Raw genomic sequence first — 16211 nt, 5'->3', positions numbered from 1 at the left:
GTATCGTATCGTATCGTATCGTATCGTATCGTATTGTATCGTATTGTATTGTATTGTATTGTATTGTATCGTATCGTATCGTATCGTATCGTATTGTATCGCATCGCATCGCATCGCATCGCATTGCATTGTATTGTATTTGTATTGTATTACACAATGTGAAAGAGGAACACAGGTATTGTATTGTATGGCATTGCAAGGTATTATATTGTGTTGTATTGTGTTGTATTGTGTTGTATTGTATTGTATTGTATTGTATTGTATCGTATCGTATCGTATCGTATCGTATCGTATCGCATTGCATTGCATTGTATTATATTGTATTGTATTGTATTGTATTGTATTGTACTGGCCCACTGAAAGGAAGACGCCACAAAATAGCGCATGTTTCTCCAGTTGACTCCCTTGTGCGCAGAAAATAACCAATGAAATAGCACATCGCCGCAGTAATAGAGGTTCTGAAGATGGGGGTGGTACTGGTCGTACAGGCAACAAAGAAATAATGGCGGATGTGACTCCAGTTGCCTCCCCTGTGAACAGGAAGGGACTAATGAAATACGAGGGATTAGCAACACCACATCCGGGTAATGGAGGTTGTGTCAAGTTGATGGGGAGAGATTAAGATGGCGGTGACAGTGGTGGTGGAGGTGGTGGTAAAACATGGCTCGATCGGGCAGACCGTGCCGAGAAAGTCGGTCAGTCAATCGTGGTGCTACTGTGACCTTGGCGAGTGAAGAGGCTCTGGGACAGGTAGCAATTAAGGGATTGCTTTAATCAGTGATGCGGCCACGAAGAACTCCGAATTTTTAAAGTAGGCGGAACAGGTTGCCAGACATGTGTCTGTCTGTCTGTCTTACTGTCTGAGTGTCGGTTTGCCTGTCTGCCTGTCTCCTTTCCTCTCTGCCTGCCTGTCTGTCTTGATATCTGTCTGTCTAGCTGTCTGTCTGTCTGTCTGTGTAGCTGTCTGTCTGTCTGTCTTGATATCTGTCTGTCTAGCTGTCTGTCTGTCTGTCTGTCTGTGTAGCTGTCTGTCTGTCTGTCTGTCTGCCTGTCTGTCTTGATATCTGTCTGTCTCTGTCTGTCTGTCTGTACATCTGTCTGTCTGTACATCTGTCTGTCTGTCTCTGTCTGCATGTCTGTACATCTGTCTGTCTGTACATCTGTCTGTCTGTACATCTGTCTGTGTAGCTGTCTGTCTGTCTGTCTTGATATCTGTCTGTCTAGCTGTCTGTCTGTCTGTCTGTCTGTGTAGCTGTCTGTCTGTCTGTCTGTCTGTACATCTGTCTGTCTGTCTAGCTGGCTAGCTGTCTGTCTGTATGTCTGTCTGTCTAGCTGTCTGTCTGTCTGTCTGTCTGCCTGTCTGTCTTGATATCTGTCTGTCTAGCTGTCTGTCTGTCTGTCTGTCTGTGTAGCTGTCTGTCTGTCTGTCTGTCTGTACATCTGTCTGTCTGCCTGTCTGTGTAGCTGTCTGTCTGTCTGTCTGTCTGTACATCTGTCTGTCTGTCTGTCTGTGTAGCTGTCTGTCTGTCTGTCTGCCTGTCTGTCTTGATATCTGTCTGTCTAGCTGTCTGTCTGTCTGCCTGTCTGTCTGCCTGCCTGTATGTTGGTATGTCTGTCTGTCTGTCTGTCTGTGTAGCTGTCTGTCTGTCTGTCTGTCTGTCTGTCTGTACATCTGTCTGTCTGCCTGTCTGTCTGCCTGCCTGTATGTTGGTATGTCTGTCTGTCTGTGTAGCTGTCTGTCTGTCTGTCTGTCTGTCTGGTTCATTCTCTATGTCTGTCTGTTTGTCGGTCAGTTTATCGCCGGCTCACACAGCCTGAGTGTCGGAAGGGCAATGTAATCCAACAGTAAACACGGTGATTCTAGCGATCCACGATTTCTACATTTTTAAAGTTCATACATCTTGGTTGGTATCAACTTCAAGTCTCTATTTAGGTTGTTTCCAATTTTCTGCAGTTCTTGAAGTTTACCATCTTACCTGGTTTTAAGTATCTTTTTTTAATATTTTTTTTAAGAAACCAAAGACAAACTTGATCTAACAAGGTTTTGTGTGTGTGTGTGTGTGTGTGTGTGTGTGTGTCAGTGTGTGTGTGTGCGTGCGTGTGTGCGTGCGTGCGTTTGTGTGTGTGTGTGTACTGTTGGCTTGAACGGGAAATTACGGATGTTGCAGATGCTGTTTTGGTCATGGACACACACAGACACGCGCGCACACACACACACACACGGCACAGACACACAAACACACACACACGCGCGCGCGCGCACGCACACACACACTCACACACACACACACACACACACACACACACGCGGCGCGCGCGCACGCGCGTACAACGTTGTCCCAGAGACACTTGTTAGATTAAGTTTTTCTAGGGCTGAAGGGGGAGAAGATCGTATTGTGACCTGTGTGTGACCTTGAGAGGGCAGCGGCCGGACAGTCGGGGTCAGATATGTGTAGTTACATGTACGAGGACCATGAACCTGAGGCGAGGGGTGCGCAGTGGTCAAACCCTTGAGGTCAAATCTGCTTAGTAATGGAACGTGAACCTGACTGGTGGTGGTGGTGGTAGCGGTGGGGGAGGGGGTGGTGTAGCAGTGAAGAAAAAGGGAAGGGGTGTGGGAGAGGTGAACGTGAGGCGGTGTGTGAACCAAAACAGTCTGATTTCAGTGCACACACACACACACGCACGCACGCGCACACACACACGCACGCACGCGCACACACGCACGCACCACAAACAAACAAACACACACACACACACACACACACACACACACACACACACACACACACACAGCCTCAGTGGTTAACTTGAATGTTATACATTTATTTGGCAAATTGCAGGCACTCGTATAGTATCACAGACATGAAGCTTCATTGCTTGCATAACGTTCGTTCGTGCTGTAATCAATTCAATGCGCAATATCATACTGATCTGGCTTATCATAAAAAGCGACCATTTCCCAAATTATTTATCCCATGCCGCAGCTAACACAATACTATCTAATCCAACGCTGTTCGTTGCTCACGACAGCACCAAGAGGGTGATCCTCTCTTCAAGCCGCGTGACGTTAGAGTCCCACTGAATCTCTTTTTTGGCGACATGCCGAGACTAAGAGAATTTTAAAAAAAGTCACAATTTGTATATTTTACATTCATAACGAGCTGAGCTACAACAACATTCTGACTAACATAGATAGCAATTAAATAACAAAAGGGAAGCGCTCTAAATGCATACGCCATGTGTATTGCAGCAAGCGAGAGTTATACGGAACCAACCTCCTGGCACCTGAGAGAATAACAAGCATTGAAATGAACAAGCGACTTGTATCCTCAGATTTAAAAAAAATAATTATTTCCCCGGGCTGTGACCCCGATTTGTGTGAAATGTTATGTTTGGGACAAAAATGCAAATAACGTATAATTCAGAATTGTCCAACCTTCAGACACCTGAGCCGTTGGGAGAAGCAAAGTACAGCCGGCATACCAACAGACACTGAGGCGACCTTACACACAACTCAAAATAACATCACTTTCGAACCAAACCAAAGGAAATAATATGTCAAGGCAAGAAAGTCCAAGGAAGTATCATGACGTCACAAACAATGGCGTCAAAGGAAGTATCATGACGTAACACGCAATGACGTCAAACACAAATACGACACACAGGTCAACTCATCCGATGCAGGAGCCAGAGGAAGCAGCCGAGAGCGATGGCCAGCAGGTAGACAAAGTGGAAGACGCCCCCCAGCCACACGGCGTCCGGTGTCAGCCAGTCGCGCCACGATGACCTCACACTTAATGACGTCAGCAAGGCCGAGCTGCTGCCAGGGCTCTTCTCTGCCGAAAATCTCGCGTGACCGTTTGTAACCTGTTCATTATCTGTTACTTCTGCCACTCCTTCTTCACCAGTCCCACCCCCTGGTTCGTCGGTAGCCCCTCCCCCTTCGGCACCCCTAGCTCCGCCCACTTCTCCATTCCTCGGTGGCGATTGGCCGTCAGGGTCTCTGAGGTGTTGTGGCCTGGCGGTGGTCCGGTGCCAGAGCTGTCTGATGAAGGCGGGGGCGTGTGGCCAGGGGCGGGGGCCTGTGAGGCGGTACTGGGCGGGCAGACAGGGCCCGAGGAAACAGCGCAGCGCCAGGCCCGGGTCTCGCCACAGCATGGCCAGCAGGTCAGGCTTCGCCCCGAACTCCATAGCAACCTCGTCCATGTACTCGATCCAGAACGTCTGCAACACCATACAGAACCATATAGCTCATACGTGCCTCGTAACTTGTAATACACTAACAAAAGGCTGTGATTAGTCTCCATCTTATCCAACGTGTAAAACACAAACACAAGGCTGTTAAACTTGCACAATACCAACACAGCGACACACAGAAGGCAATGGTTACCCTTAGTCGTCTCTGTGGACTTCTTGCGAACAGAAAGAATACACATAGTGCGTGTCTACGGCACGCAGTTCGGGTCATGCAATTAAAGTTAACCATAAATAATCAAGAAGTATTATATATATATATATATATATATATTATATAACCTTAAATATGTAGGTGTATGTTCTGACCAGCCAATCAGCTGCCAGTGTCTGACCGGAGAGGGGGGGGTGGTGGGGGAGCACAAAATCACCTGCAAGGTATGTCGGCGGGAGGCGTAGTATTCTGCATCCATGGTTCGTTCTCTTCGTTCTATCTCCTCCTCCATCTGGCGTGTGTCCGGCAGCTTGACCCGACCTGTCGTCACACACACACACACACACACACACACACACACACACACACACACACACACACACACACACACACACACACACACACACACACACACACACCTGTTGTGACTACCTGACAACATTTAATCTCACCCTTCTTCCCTTCTGACACATGTTCTAATTTTGTTCCACAGAAATAATCAAGCAAAAACGAACAAAGTAAAACAGCAAAACTACGAAAGCTACTTATCGCGGCTATATGCATGACGTCACAGACACAGACAGAGCAAGCCTTGCCACGTACCAATTTATTAAGCAAGAGACTGACGGCCCAGCGGCTCTGCATCTCGGCTATATGCATGACGTCACAGACACAGACAGAGCAAGCCTTGCCACGTACCAAGCAAGAGACTGACGGCCCAGCGGCTCTGCATCTCGGCTATATGCATGACGTCACAGACACAGACAGAGCAAGCCTTGCCACGTACCAAGCAAGAGACTGACGGCCCAGCGGCTCTGTATCTCCGCTATAGGCATGACGGCCCCGATGGCTTGCACCAGCCCGATGACGGCCAGCGAGGCGTGGGGGAGGCGGGGCGGGAACACGTACTTGTACAGCCTCACGCGGTTCTCCGCCACCTGCACAACACACAACATCAGGTATGATTAGAATAGAAAAGGTGAAGTGAGGTGAGGTGAGGTGAGGTGAGGTGAGGTGAGGTGAGGTGTGGTGAGGTGTGGTGAGGTGAGGTGAATTGAGGTGAGGTGAGGTGAGGTGAATTGAGGTGAGGTGTGGTGAGGTGAGGTGAATTGAGGTGAGGTGAGGTGAGGTGAGTTGAGGTGAGATGAGGTGAGATGAGATACATCTTCGATGGTATGAGAGTATACCCACACACAAAGGCTTATCCATAACTACAGTATCGTTTTACTCATATTAGTCCATATATCTTGCTTTCAAGAACGAGTCGGTGCTCCAAATATGGCAAGAGGATTCATTATGATCATTATGATCAACCCTCTCCCCTCCCTTTTAAGTGTACACGCAAGCACGTAAGACAAAGTACGCACGATACAGATCATGTGATCCATGTCAGAGTTAGGTGGGTTATAGAAGCACGAAAAACTCCAGCATGCATCTCCCGGAATCGGAGTATGACTGCCTAAATGGCGGGTGAAAAACGGCCATGAAGGTAACACCTCACTCGTCCCTTGGAGTGCACGTGGGATTAGCAGCCTACGAACGCAGAAGAAATGGAAGACAACATTGGAATCCCCCTTTTCAGGCCTCCAAAAATCTGAACAAATCAGGTATTGAAAAGAAGGGAGTCTTAAAATGGGGGTCAATTTATAGAGGTTTACGAAGAGAACGTCTGAATAAACAAGGTCTAAAAGCAGGGAGTCTTAGACTGGGTGTCTGAAAAGGGAGGTAGCTTTACATTGGGAGTCAAGGGAGGCAGTCTTACATTGGGGGTCTTTAGAGGGAGCGAGTTTTCATTTGGGGGTATTGAAAGGTAGGAAGTTTTAATTTAAAAAATCTAAAAGGGAGGGAGTCATTAACTTGTGTTTTGAAATGTGTGACTACACATACATACACACATACACACACACACACACACACACACACACATACACACACACACACACACACACACACACACACACAGACACACATACACACATATACACACCCATACACACACACAGACACGGACACACACACACACATATACATACACACACTCACCCACACCCACACACACACACACACATACACACACACACACACACACAGACCCACACAGACATAGACAGACCCACACAGACATAGACAGACCCACACAGACACACAACACACACACACACACACACACACACACACACACACACACTGACCTGTATGACGTCAGGGCTGACGAAGTCCAGACGGTAGTCATAGCCAGTGGCCAGAATGACCGTGTCCACCTCCTCCCTCAGCCCGTCCTCGAAGGCGACCTCCCGTCCTGACAAGCTGGCCACGTGAGGTCTGACCTCCACACGGCCGTTGAGCAGGTGTGCAGGTAACTCGTCGTTGATGGTGGGATGCGCTCCCAGCAAGCTGTGGACAGTCAGCATGGTGAGTAGGATGGGGGAATGTCTTTCTTAGCGAGCAGTACTTGGTGGTATGAGGGGAGAAAGATTGAGAGAGAGGTAGGGGGGGGGGGGAGAGAGAGAGAGGAGGGAGAGAGAGAGAGAGGGAGAGAGAGAGAGAGAGAGAGAGAGAGAGAAAGAGTCGGAGAGACACAGAGAGAGTGACAGAGACAGAACTCAGAACTCAGAACTTTATTACATAAGGATAAAGGTTTTAGGCTTAGCCTAATCTTCCAACCTGTCCTTGGAACATATACAGATAATAATTGTAAACAAAAACAAAGACTGCGCACATACCTCATCAAAGTATTAAACTAATAAAACATCAAAATAATGGTCGAGTATAAACATACAAAATATTGGACTCACAAAGTCATATAAAACAAAACCAAATACAAACAAACGTAAATGTTTTTTACATTTCTTAAAAAAGTACAGCAATGTATTGCCGAACAGGGCCATATATACAGGCAGCTAAAGTTTCAAGAAGAAGGGGGAGGGGGACGAGGGATTACACATTCAGATTAACTACATATACAATATTTAAAAAACAAACAAACACTTAAGAGCATTGCATACATTATCCGAGTACACAATGGAAACTAAACATCAGGGACAGTTTATAGTGTGATCAAATGTGTGTGCAACTGCCTTTTAAAGGCCTTTAATGATGCGGATCGTTTGATTTCTATTGGCAAAGAATTCCACAGAGATGATCCTGAAAAAGCTAAGCTGGATTTATAAAGATCTATACGAGGAATTGGAGGAAGTAAATTTTGAGACCCATACCTCTTCGTAACATGTGTAAAATAGGATTGCACATAACTGGGCACATCACCATGAACTAATTTATACATAAAGACAGCCTTATTGTATGCAAGGTGGGTTTTTAGGGGAAGGAAATTAAGGCTGTTTAACTTCATTTCTGTAGACATGTGCGATTCATACATGATAAGTTTTGCAGCACGACGGTACAAAGAATTGAGTTTCAATAAGTGAACATCACTGCAGCCATCCCACAATGTCGAAGCAAAATTAATATGAGGCATTATATGAGCATGAACGAACATTTTTAATGTTTCAGACTTCGCATAATGTTTGAGTTTTGACAACAAATACAAATTCCTTGATAACACTTTGCAGAGGTTGCTTATGTGTGTTTGCCATTTCATTTCTTCATCGACAGTTACACCAAGTATGCGATGTTCTTTAACTTGCTGTATTTGAGTTGTACCTAAGGACAGTTGTAATTTAAGAGGACTTATCTGATGCTTTTGTCTTGTGGTAATAACAATGCTTTTAGTTTTTTCTGGGTGCAGTATCATGGCATTTGATGTGCACCATTTCGCAACTTCGTCCAAAGTGTTCTTCAGGGAAAAATTTACTGATTCCAACGAGGTGTTACTGGTATGAATAGACGAATCGTCTGCAAAAAACTCGCATTTGACTTTATCATCCGATACATGTAAAGGCAAATCATTAACGTAAATACAAAAGAGAATAGGTCCCAATACAGACCCTTGAGGGACGCCATGTTTTACTAGTGCAGTAGACGAATTCTGGCATTGTAGAGTGACATATTGTGTCCGGTCAGCAAGATACGATTTAAAGAAGTCACAGACCGAATCGTTTCTCAAATAATAGTGTAATTTTTTCAACAATATGGAATGATCGACTAAGTCAAATGCTTTCTTAAAATCCAAAAACAATGCTCCTGTAACTTCAGACTTGTTCATTGCTGACAGCCAAGCTTCACAGAGAGACGTAAGAGCTGTGTGGCAAGAATGCTTGGACCGAAAACCGGATTGAAACTGATGGAACAAATTTTGTTCTTCTATGTAAGCAAGAAGATGCTTGTGCACATGCCGTTCTAATGGTTTTGACAAAACAGGCAGCAAAGAAATGGGTCTAAAATTACTTGGGTCTGAGAGATCTTTACATTTGGGAAGGGGTATGACTTTGGCGCTTTTCAATTTAGACGGAAAAAAGTTCTGCTCAATACTAAGGTTATATACGAACGTGAGCGAATCCACAATATACGGTAGAGAAAGCTTCAATAACTTCACGGGTATTTTATCAGGACCCATGGACTTTTTATTCTCCAGGTTTTCAATAAATGTTCCGACCTCATGAACTGCAATCGGAGGAATGATAAACGCTTCATTGTTTATTCTGTTCTTATGCGCTGACAGTATTCGTCCAATGTTTCAAAACAGTTATCTGTACCCGGAGAATATGTTTCTGCCACAGAAGCCTTCAATTTATCCGCTAAAGATATAAAATGATTCATAAATTCTTCCGCAGATAGTTTTGTTAGATTAGCAGTTGACTTTTTCCTAGATTTATCAAGGATTTCATTTACTGCCCGGCAAATTGTTGCAGTATTTTTCTTATCGGAAATCAATTTATCAAAGTAACCGGTTTTTGATTGTCTCACTCGGTTTAACACCTCATTCCTCTGCTGTTTATATTCGTCTGTCATCTTATTTTCCTTGAAATAATCTCTCAGTGCCATCGCTTCTATAATATCTGATGTTAACCAAGGTGGAAGTCTAGCATGTTTTACTCTATCTGACGCAGGGGCACGTGCTTATCTATAATTGTGCTTAAAATGCTATACAAGTGATTAAAAGCATCATCTGCAAGACTGAAATCAAAAACACTCTGAAATGGAGCTTCACTAAGATCACGAAAAAATGCAGACTCATCAAAATGTCTAAAACTTCTGTATTCTATGGTCGTGTGGCCTTTTGGTCCTGATTTAGGCAAGCGCATAGAGACCGAACAAAAAATAGGCCTATGATCGCTGATACTGGAATTGGACACATACACATTTGAAACAATCTTCTTATTATCAGTATATATGTGATCAATAAGAGTTGCAGTTGTGTCTGTTATTCTTGTTGGGTTCAGAACCAGTTGATGAAGACCTAATAAAGTTGTTGTTGAATTCCATACTGTTTGAGGCTTATTCAGATTAATATTAAAATCTCCAAGCAATACAATATCTTTATTGCGTGATTTGACTTTATCCATCATCTGAATGAAATATTCTGACCAAATCGACGTTTCGGCAGGGTTACGATATATATAACCTATGAGCAGAGGCGAGGTTTTACAGTTTTTTACTTCAATCCAAATGCACTCAATATTGTCGTCCTCTAAATCAGTTCTTCGTGTTGCACATTCAGAAATTGATTCATGAATATAGACTGCAATGCCTGTCTGATTCTTCCTTGCGCTGTCGCGTCGCAAAACAGAGTATTGGGAAATGTAAATCAAGTTATCGGCAATTCAGTCTCGAGTCGAGCCGTGTTTCGCTCATCCCAAAAACATGAACTGGCTGTGAGCTTTGGTTTAGCAGCACGCATATATTGTTTGTTTGTTTATTTGTTGCTTAACGTCCAGCCGACTACGCAGAGCCATATCAGGACGAGGAAGGGGGGGATGAAGGGGGCCACTTGTCAAGCGATTCCTGTTTACAAATGCACTAACCCATTACTTGTGTCCCAGCAGGCTTTAGTAAAACTAAATTAATACCTACTGGAAGATTACCAGTTTCCAGTATGTTAAAATAGGCTTAACCTATCTACTGCTGGACTTACATCAGAACACTAACAGATTAAACTATACATGAATCGCGAGACAAGCGGCAAGAGAAGAGATTTTTGGAAAAAATACAGGTGAATGAGCAAGAAGGCAGAAAAAAGAAAAGAATTCATGAAGAAAAAGAGAGCATGACTGGAAAGAGGAACCAAAAATCTACCTAACAGCAAACTAGAAAGCTCCTGCGGTTCCAAAAACAGGAGGGGCCTTTAATTTCATAACCGCAGTGCCCCACTGCGGGAGCACGCATATATCAGGCACTTTGTTAACGAGATGATAGACATTAAGATGTCCAACCTGGAGAGTGTGTTTTGACACGTTTGAATTCATAATAATTATAATAAACAAAATTATTATCAACAACCAAAAATCTGAGAACAAATTAAACAGAGATTAAATCAATGAACAAACACGGAGAAAAAATAATGCACAAAAGAGCAAAAAGTGAAGCAAACAAGTTACAATTTCAGTAACTGTCTAACTTAACGGAAAAGTCAAGTGAGAAGTAGTAAATCGGAATTTAAAAAAAAAATCTGCGAAATGTTATAAGCGTTCGATGCACAGCAATTATAAATGTACCTGCCAGCACTGCACTCATACACACACAGAATATGATAAAATAAAATTAAACAGTTCGAACAGGGATGAACGATACGCTAAATTAAATCCCCACAACGCTAACACGATTTCACTTTCTTTAAGCAGAGGCATTCATAGTCTCTCCGCAAACGGGTTTGAATCAAAGATTAACACACACAAGGAAGAAACACACGCGTGTTTGGATGCAGATGTTTCACACTGTTAAAGCAGCAGAATACTTGGGGGGTCGTGGACAAAATTAACACAATGTCTGGAGGTGTTGAACGACATAGTTAATAGTTAGTAATAGTATTTTTGTCCTTATGTTAACCCACCCATCACCCCCCCCCCCTCTCCCTTCCCCCCATTTCCCATAGTAAAGAAATGTATGTAATCACTTTGCACTTGTAGTGTTTTATTATTATTAGTATTAGTATTAGTATTAGTATTAGTATTAGTATTAGTATTATTATTATTATTATTATTTATTATTATTATTGTTGAATTGTTTCTTGTATTGTTTTTGCTCTCCCTCACCCCTCAACTCCCTTTTCTGTACATAGTCTGATTTCTTTTTGTTTTAGTTCCTTTTATTTGGTGTTGAATGAAATGTGTTTTTATTGTGTTTTTTAATTTTCCATGTACCCTCACGGGGTTTTATTGGAATAAAACTTGACTTGACTTGACTTGTTATGAAATCACATCCGCGAAATCACACTCGTTTAGGTACACTCATTAGTGTACTTACCGTTACATGAGTTTAGACACCGCAATTGATAAAATACACAAACACACACACTCACTCACACATACACTCACGCTCTACTGTATGCTTAAAGTAGCCTTTTGAAACTACTTAGTAGGATGCTTGGTGCATCCCGGGGGGCCACTGCCCATAGAAGGACGGCTGGGTGTGTGCGTGCATAAGAGACAGAGAGAGACAGAAAGAGAGAGAGACAGACACAAAAACCACAGACAGATAAAGAGTAAAATCATAACTCAGAGAGAGATAGAGACAGGCAAACAGACAGACAGACAGACAGACAGAGACAGAAAGAGAGAGAGACAGAAATACAGACAGACAGACAGACTGACTGACTGACAGAAAGACAGACAGACAGACAGAGACAGAAATACAGACAGACAGACAGAGAGAGACAGAAATACAGACAGACAGACAGATAGACAGACTGACTGACAGAAAGACAGACAGACAGACAGACAGACAGACAGACAGACAGAGACAGAAATACAGACAGAAAGACAGACAAACAGACAGACAAACAGACAGAAAGAGAGAGAGACAGAAATACAGACAGACAGACAGATAGACAGACTGACTGACAGAAAGAAAGAAAGACAGACAGACAGACAGACAGACAGACAGACAGACAGACAGACAGACAGACAGACAGACAGACAGACAGAGACAGAAATACAGACAGAAATACAGACAGAAATACAGACAGACAGACAGAAAGACAGACAGAGAGACAGAAAGACAGACAGACAGAAAAACAGACAAACAGACATACAGCACATACCCATGTTTGGGCCTGAGCCCCACCCTGGTATGGTCGATCCTGGCGTCAGCCTGTTTCTCCACGCACCACTCCAGCAGGCGGAGGGGCAGCGAGAAGGCCAGGCGACTGTTGGCCACCATGTCGGCAGGAACCCCCCACAGCGCCGTGCGAGGCACTACCCACGCCCCCCGCCGTGTGCTCAGGTACACCTGGACACCACACGCACAGGTAAACACACACACACACACACACATACACACACACACAAACACACACACACTGACAGGCAGAGAGACAATAACATATGCATACACGCACTCACACACGCGCGCATGTACGTGTGTGTGTGTATGTGTATGTGTGAGCCTGTGTGTGTGTATGTGTATGCGTGTGTGTGTATGTGTGTGTGTGTGTGTGTGTGTGTGTGTGTGTGTGTGTGTGTGTGTGTGTGTGTTTACCTTGCTAGCGGTCTTGGCGAGGTCGGAAGCAATGTCAACAGCAGAGTTGCCGATCCCTGCAGCACAGAGAACAGTGGTGACAGTGTCAGTCATAAATGCAGCCATCAACGCACACCCCTATCCACCCACTCCACCCCCCTACACCCACACAAACACACGTCATCCCGTCACGATATCCACGTCTCTTACAGCTTTCAATTCTAGCTGTCAACACCACGTACAAAATGGGCTTTCCGAGCTTGGTCTGAAGAAGGTGGGGGAAGGGGGATGGGGGGGTGGGGGTGGAGGGGGGGATCCTGGGTTTCAGAGACCCTACCCGAACCCTCATTTGAATTATCCGGAAAATGTACCATTTTTCTCCAGGAAAGATCCGAAACATCCCTTTTCATGCTTAATTTCAACAGTCCCGACTAGCAAGCCCCTGGACCCTTGCATCTTTGTGAAAGCATCTCATATCATACATTAGGTTCAGCCCTGAGTTTTTATCAACAAATTACACGATGTTCGAAAATAATGTGCAGGGTTTTTATAGGTTGTAGACAGAGTTGCTCACCCTTGGAAATACTTGGGCAAACAAACCCAGGTGAGACGGACATGCGAACGACCAACATCCTAATGAAAATTGACTAGGAACAGTCTTCTTCTTCAGCGCTTCAGAAATTATGAACAGTATTTGTTGCTTAAACTCACACACACACACACACACACACACACACACACACACACACCGTCACACACACACTGACCGACCACCAGCACCCGCTGACCACGGAAGGGCTCGGGTCGCTTGTACTGCTGTGAGTGAATTGTCTGCCCCTGGAAGGTGCCCATCCCGGGCAAGTCGGGCACGTAGGGCACAGTGTGGTGCCCGCTGCAGATCATCACACCATCGAACTCCTCCCTCACCTCCCGGCATGCACCTCGCCTTCTTCCTTCCGTTTCCGGTTGGTCTTGGTTCTCGTCGGCCGACGAGCAGGGATTGCAGGGGCTTGCTTCCTCTCGTCGCTCTCTCTCGCCTTGCTGCTCGCCCTCTCTGTCACACTGACACGCGCTGCCCGTGCTGGATGAAGTGACGTCATTTCCCCCTTCATTGACGCATTTCATGGGGCAGGCGTCGTCGACGTGCACCACATACGTCACCATCCACCTACCGGTGACGTCATAGTCGTCTGCTTTGCGCACGTGACGCACTTCCGTGTTGAAGCGGATGTAAGGCAGCAGGCCGAAGTGGTCGGCGTATTGCCGGAAGTACTGCATCACGTGACGGTGCGTCATGAACTGTGGGAAGGTCTGGGGCACGGGGAAGTCGCTGAAGGCCATCATCTCGCGACACGTGTTGATGACGAGACTTTCGTAGATTCCCGCGGTGTGCGGGGCGGAGGGTAGGGGGGAGTAGTTCCAGAGACCGCCGATGCGCTGAGTCTTCTCCAGACAGAGAGGCGTGACGTCATCCTCCAGACACGTCTTAATGGCCGTCAGCCCGCTGCTCCCCGCCCCCACCACCACCACGCGCTTCCCGCCCCCTCCCAGCCTCATCATCACGTCACACTGGTCTCTGGAGCAACCTGCCAAAGTCACAGAAAGAAATGTCTTACTTTCTGCTTGGTTAACAGGGCTGGGCCTGAGACGAGTTGCCCAGAGCGGTCTGCCTCGGGTCGCCCTCAGTGCGCATGACAGAAAGCCGGTTCTTGGGCAGTGCAGGACTGAAAGCGCTCAAGCACTCAGCGAGCAGCTTTGGGATATGCTCGCCCACCGCACGCTTCGTATTCCAAGATGGCGGCGGTGTTTACACTGCGTGTTGCGGTCTTCTCGGCGTGGTTTTCGACGTGACCCGAGGGATCCACCGCTTTTCAAGGTTCAAGGACTAGCCCACCTAAATTTCCCATCATAACTACGTTCTGTCTGACGATTTCATTGACCGAATCGTCTGCTAGTTTAAGAAGTGCAACTTTTTTCATATCTCGCAGCATTCGTGCCTTCTTCGTCGCCATCTTGAAGCGATTTGCCTCGTTATGAGCCCGTTGCATAGACCAATCCAGAGCGACTGTGTCTATTTCCATGTACTTGTGAGATACGAATACGAATACGAATACGAATACTTTATTATCTCATACAGAGAAATTTCAGTGTGGTGCACATTAAAAGACAAAACAAATAATAAGACAACAGATAAAAATACCATACGAAGCATACTACACTCGCGCACGCATATGTACACTAACAGGAATAGTAACATGATTCCAAATAGGTTAAAAGTTTAACGCTAAAAACTATCATTATCACAGGACTAGATATGTCATTGAACAATATTTATCACAGGACTAGTCATTCGAGGGTTATCACACTCATTCATCACAGAAATCAGTGCAGATCACACACACACACACACACACACATATACACACACGTACACACACATATACACATGTATACACACACACACATATACACACACATACACATATACACACACATACACACACACACACACACCGTACACACACACACGCACGCACGCACACACACACACACACACACACACACACACACACACATACACCTTGTCTCTTTATCTATCTCTCTCACGCTGGAACAAAAAAGTAATAACACAGTATCTATGAGGGAGGAGTGCTGTCAGCGTTTGAAACAACCCCTTTAACAACAATTGTTCGATGCACATCATATGCACGAGTTTGACCTCCATTTCGCAATACTGGTCCAAGGCTAACATTTTATCATCTGGTACAGGAAAGTATGCAGACCTAATTAATACCAATGTGCATATATATACTCGTGTTTTCAAGAAAATTAGGTTCGTAAAATGCCAAACGAAAACAAAATTGAAAGACTTACGATTGGAATGTGAAGGATGTTTTCCAGTTACAAAACACCTCCAGTCTGTACGACTTCACTCATGCATGACACGGTCAGCGTCACAACAGAGGTCAGCCGAGACTGAGGTAGGGAGAGCCACGGTCACACAGGCTAGCCGGAGATTCAGGCCGCCCCCCGGTGGTCAAACAACTTGTGCTGTTCAGAACGTGTGCATCGTGGCGTAGCGTCTCGTATGCTGCGAGACAGCGCATTAAATGCTTCAGCGACTTGGTCAGCCGGGACATTTATGTAAAGCATGTTGCCTCTTCCATTTCCGTGTGCTCCGACACTTAAGTTCTGGTATGAACAACTGACGAATTCCAAAAATAACTGT

General features: G+C 45.2%; 1 protein-coding gene across 1 annotated transcript; it reads right to left on the bottom strand.

Annotated features, from left to right (window-relative positions):
- Window positions 1-2805: 2805 nt before the first annotated feature.
- LOC138976733 (flavin-containing monooxygenase 5-like) lies at window positions 2806-14689 on the bottom strand. Its single transcript, XM_070349615.1, has 7 exons — window positions 13750-14689; window positions 13004-13059; window positions 12567-12754; window positions 6604-6805; window positions 5199-5349; window positions 4629-4732; window positions 2806-4227 (listed from the first exon to the last, which is right to left on the bottom strand). Exons 1-7 carry the CDS (start codon window positions 14540-14542, stop codon window positions 3670-3672), a joined length of 2052 nt encoding a protein of 683 aa, XP_070205716.1. The 5' UTR covers window positions 14543-14689; the 3' UTR covers window positions 2806-3669.
- Between the last annotated feature and the right edge of the window lie 1522 nt (window positions 14690-16211).

Source organism: Littorina saxatilis, linkage group LG9 (assembly GCF_037325665.1).
Source record: "Littorina saxatilis isolate snail1 linkage group LG9, US_GU_Lsax_2.0, whole genome shotgun sequence".
NCBI classification, from domain to species: Eukaryota; Metazoa; Mollusca; class Gastropoda; order Littorinimorpha; family Littorinidae; genus Littorina; species Littorina saxatilis.
Note: the sequence above shows the minus strand (reverse complement) of the source record. Positions and strands in the feature narration are given on the sequence as shown.

Bases quoted from the DNA above. Each gene is read 5' to 3' on its own strand.
- LOC138976733 (XM_070349615.1), bottom strand. From the start codon at position 14,542: ATGATGAGGCTGGGAGGGGGCGGGAAGCGCGTGGTGGTGGTGGGGGCG. The intron at 4,733-5,198 runs GTACGTGGCAAG...GTGTGACGACAG, and splicing joins GGCCGTCAGTCTCTTGCTTG to GTCGGGTCAAGCTGCCGGAC. The intron at 4,228-4,628 runs GTGATTTTGTGC...ATGGTGTTGCAG, and splicing joins CCCGCCGACATACCTTGCAG to ACGTTCTGGATCGAGTACAT.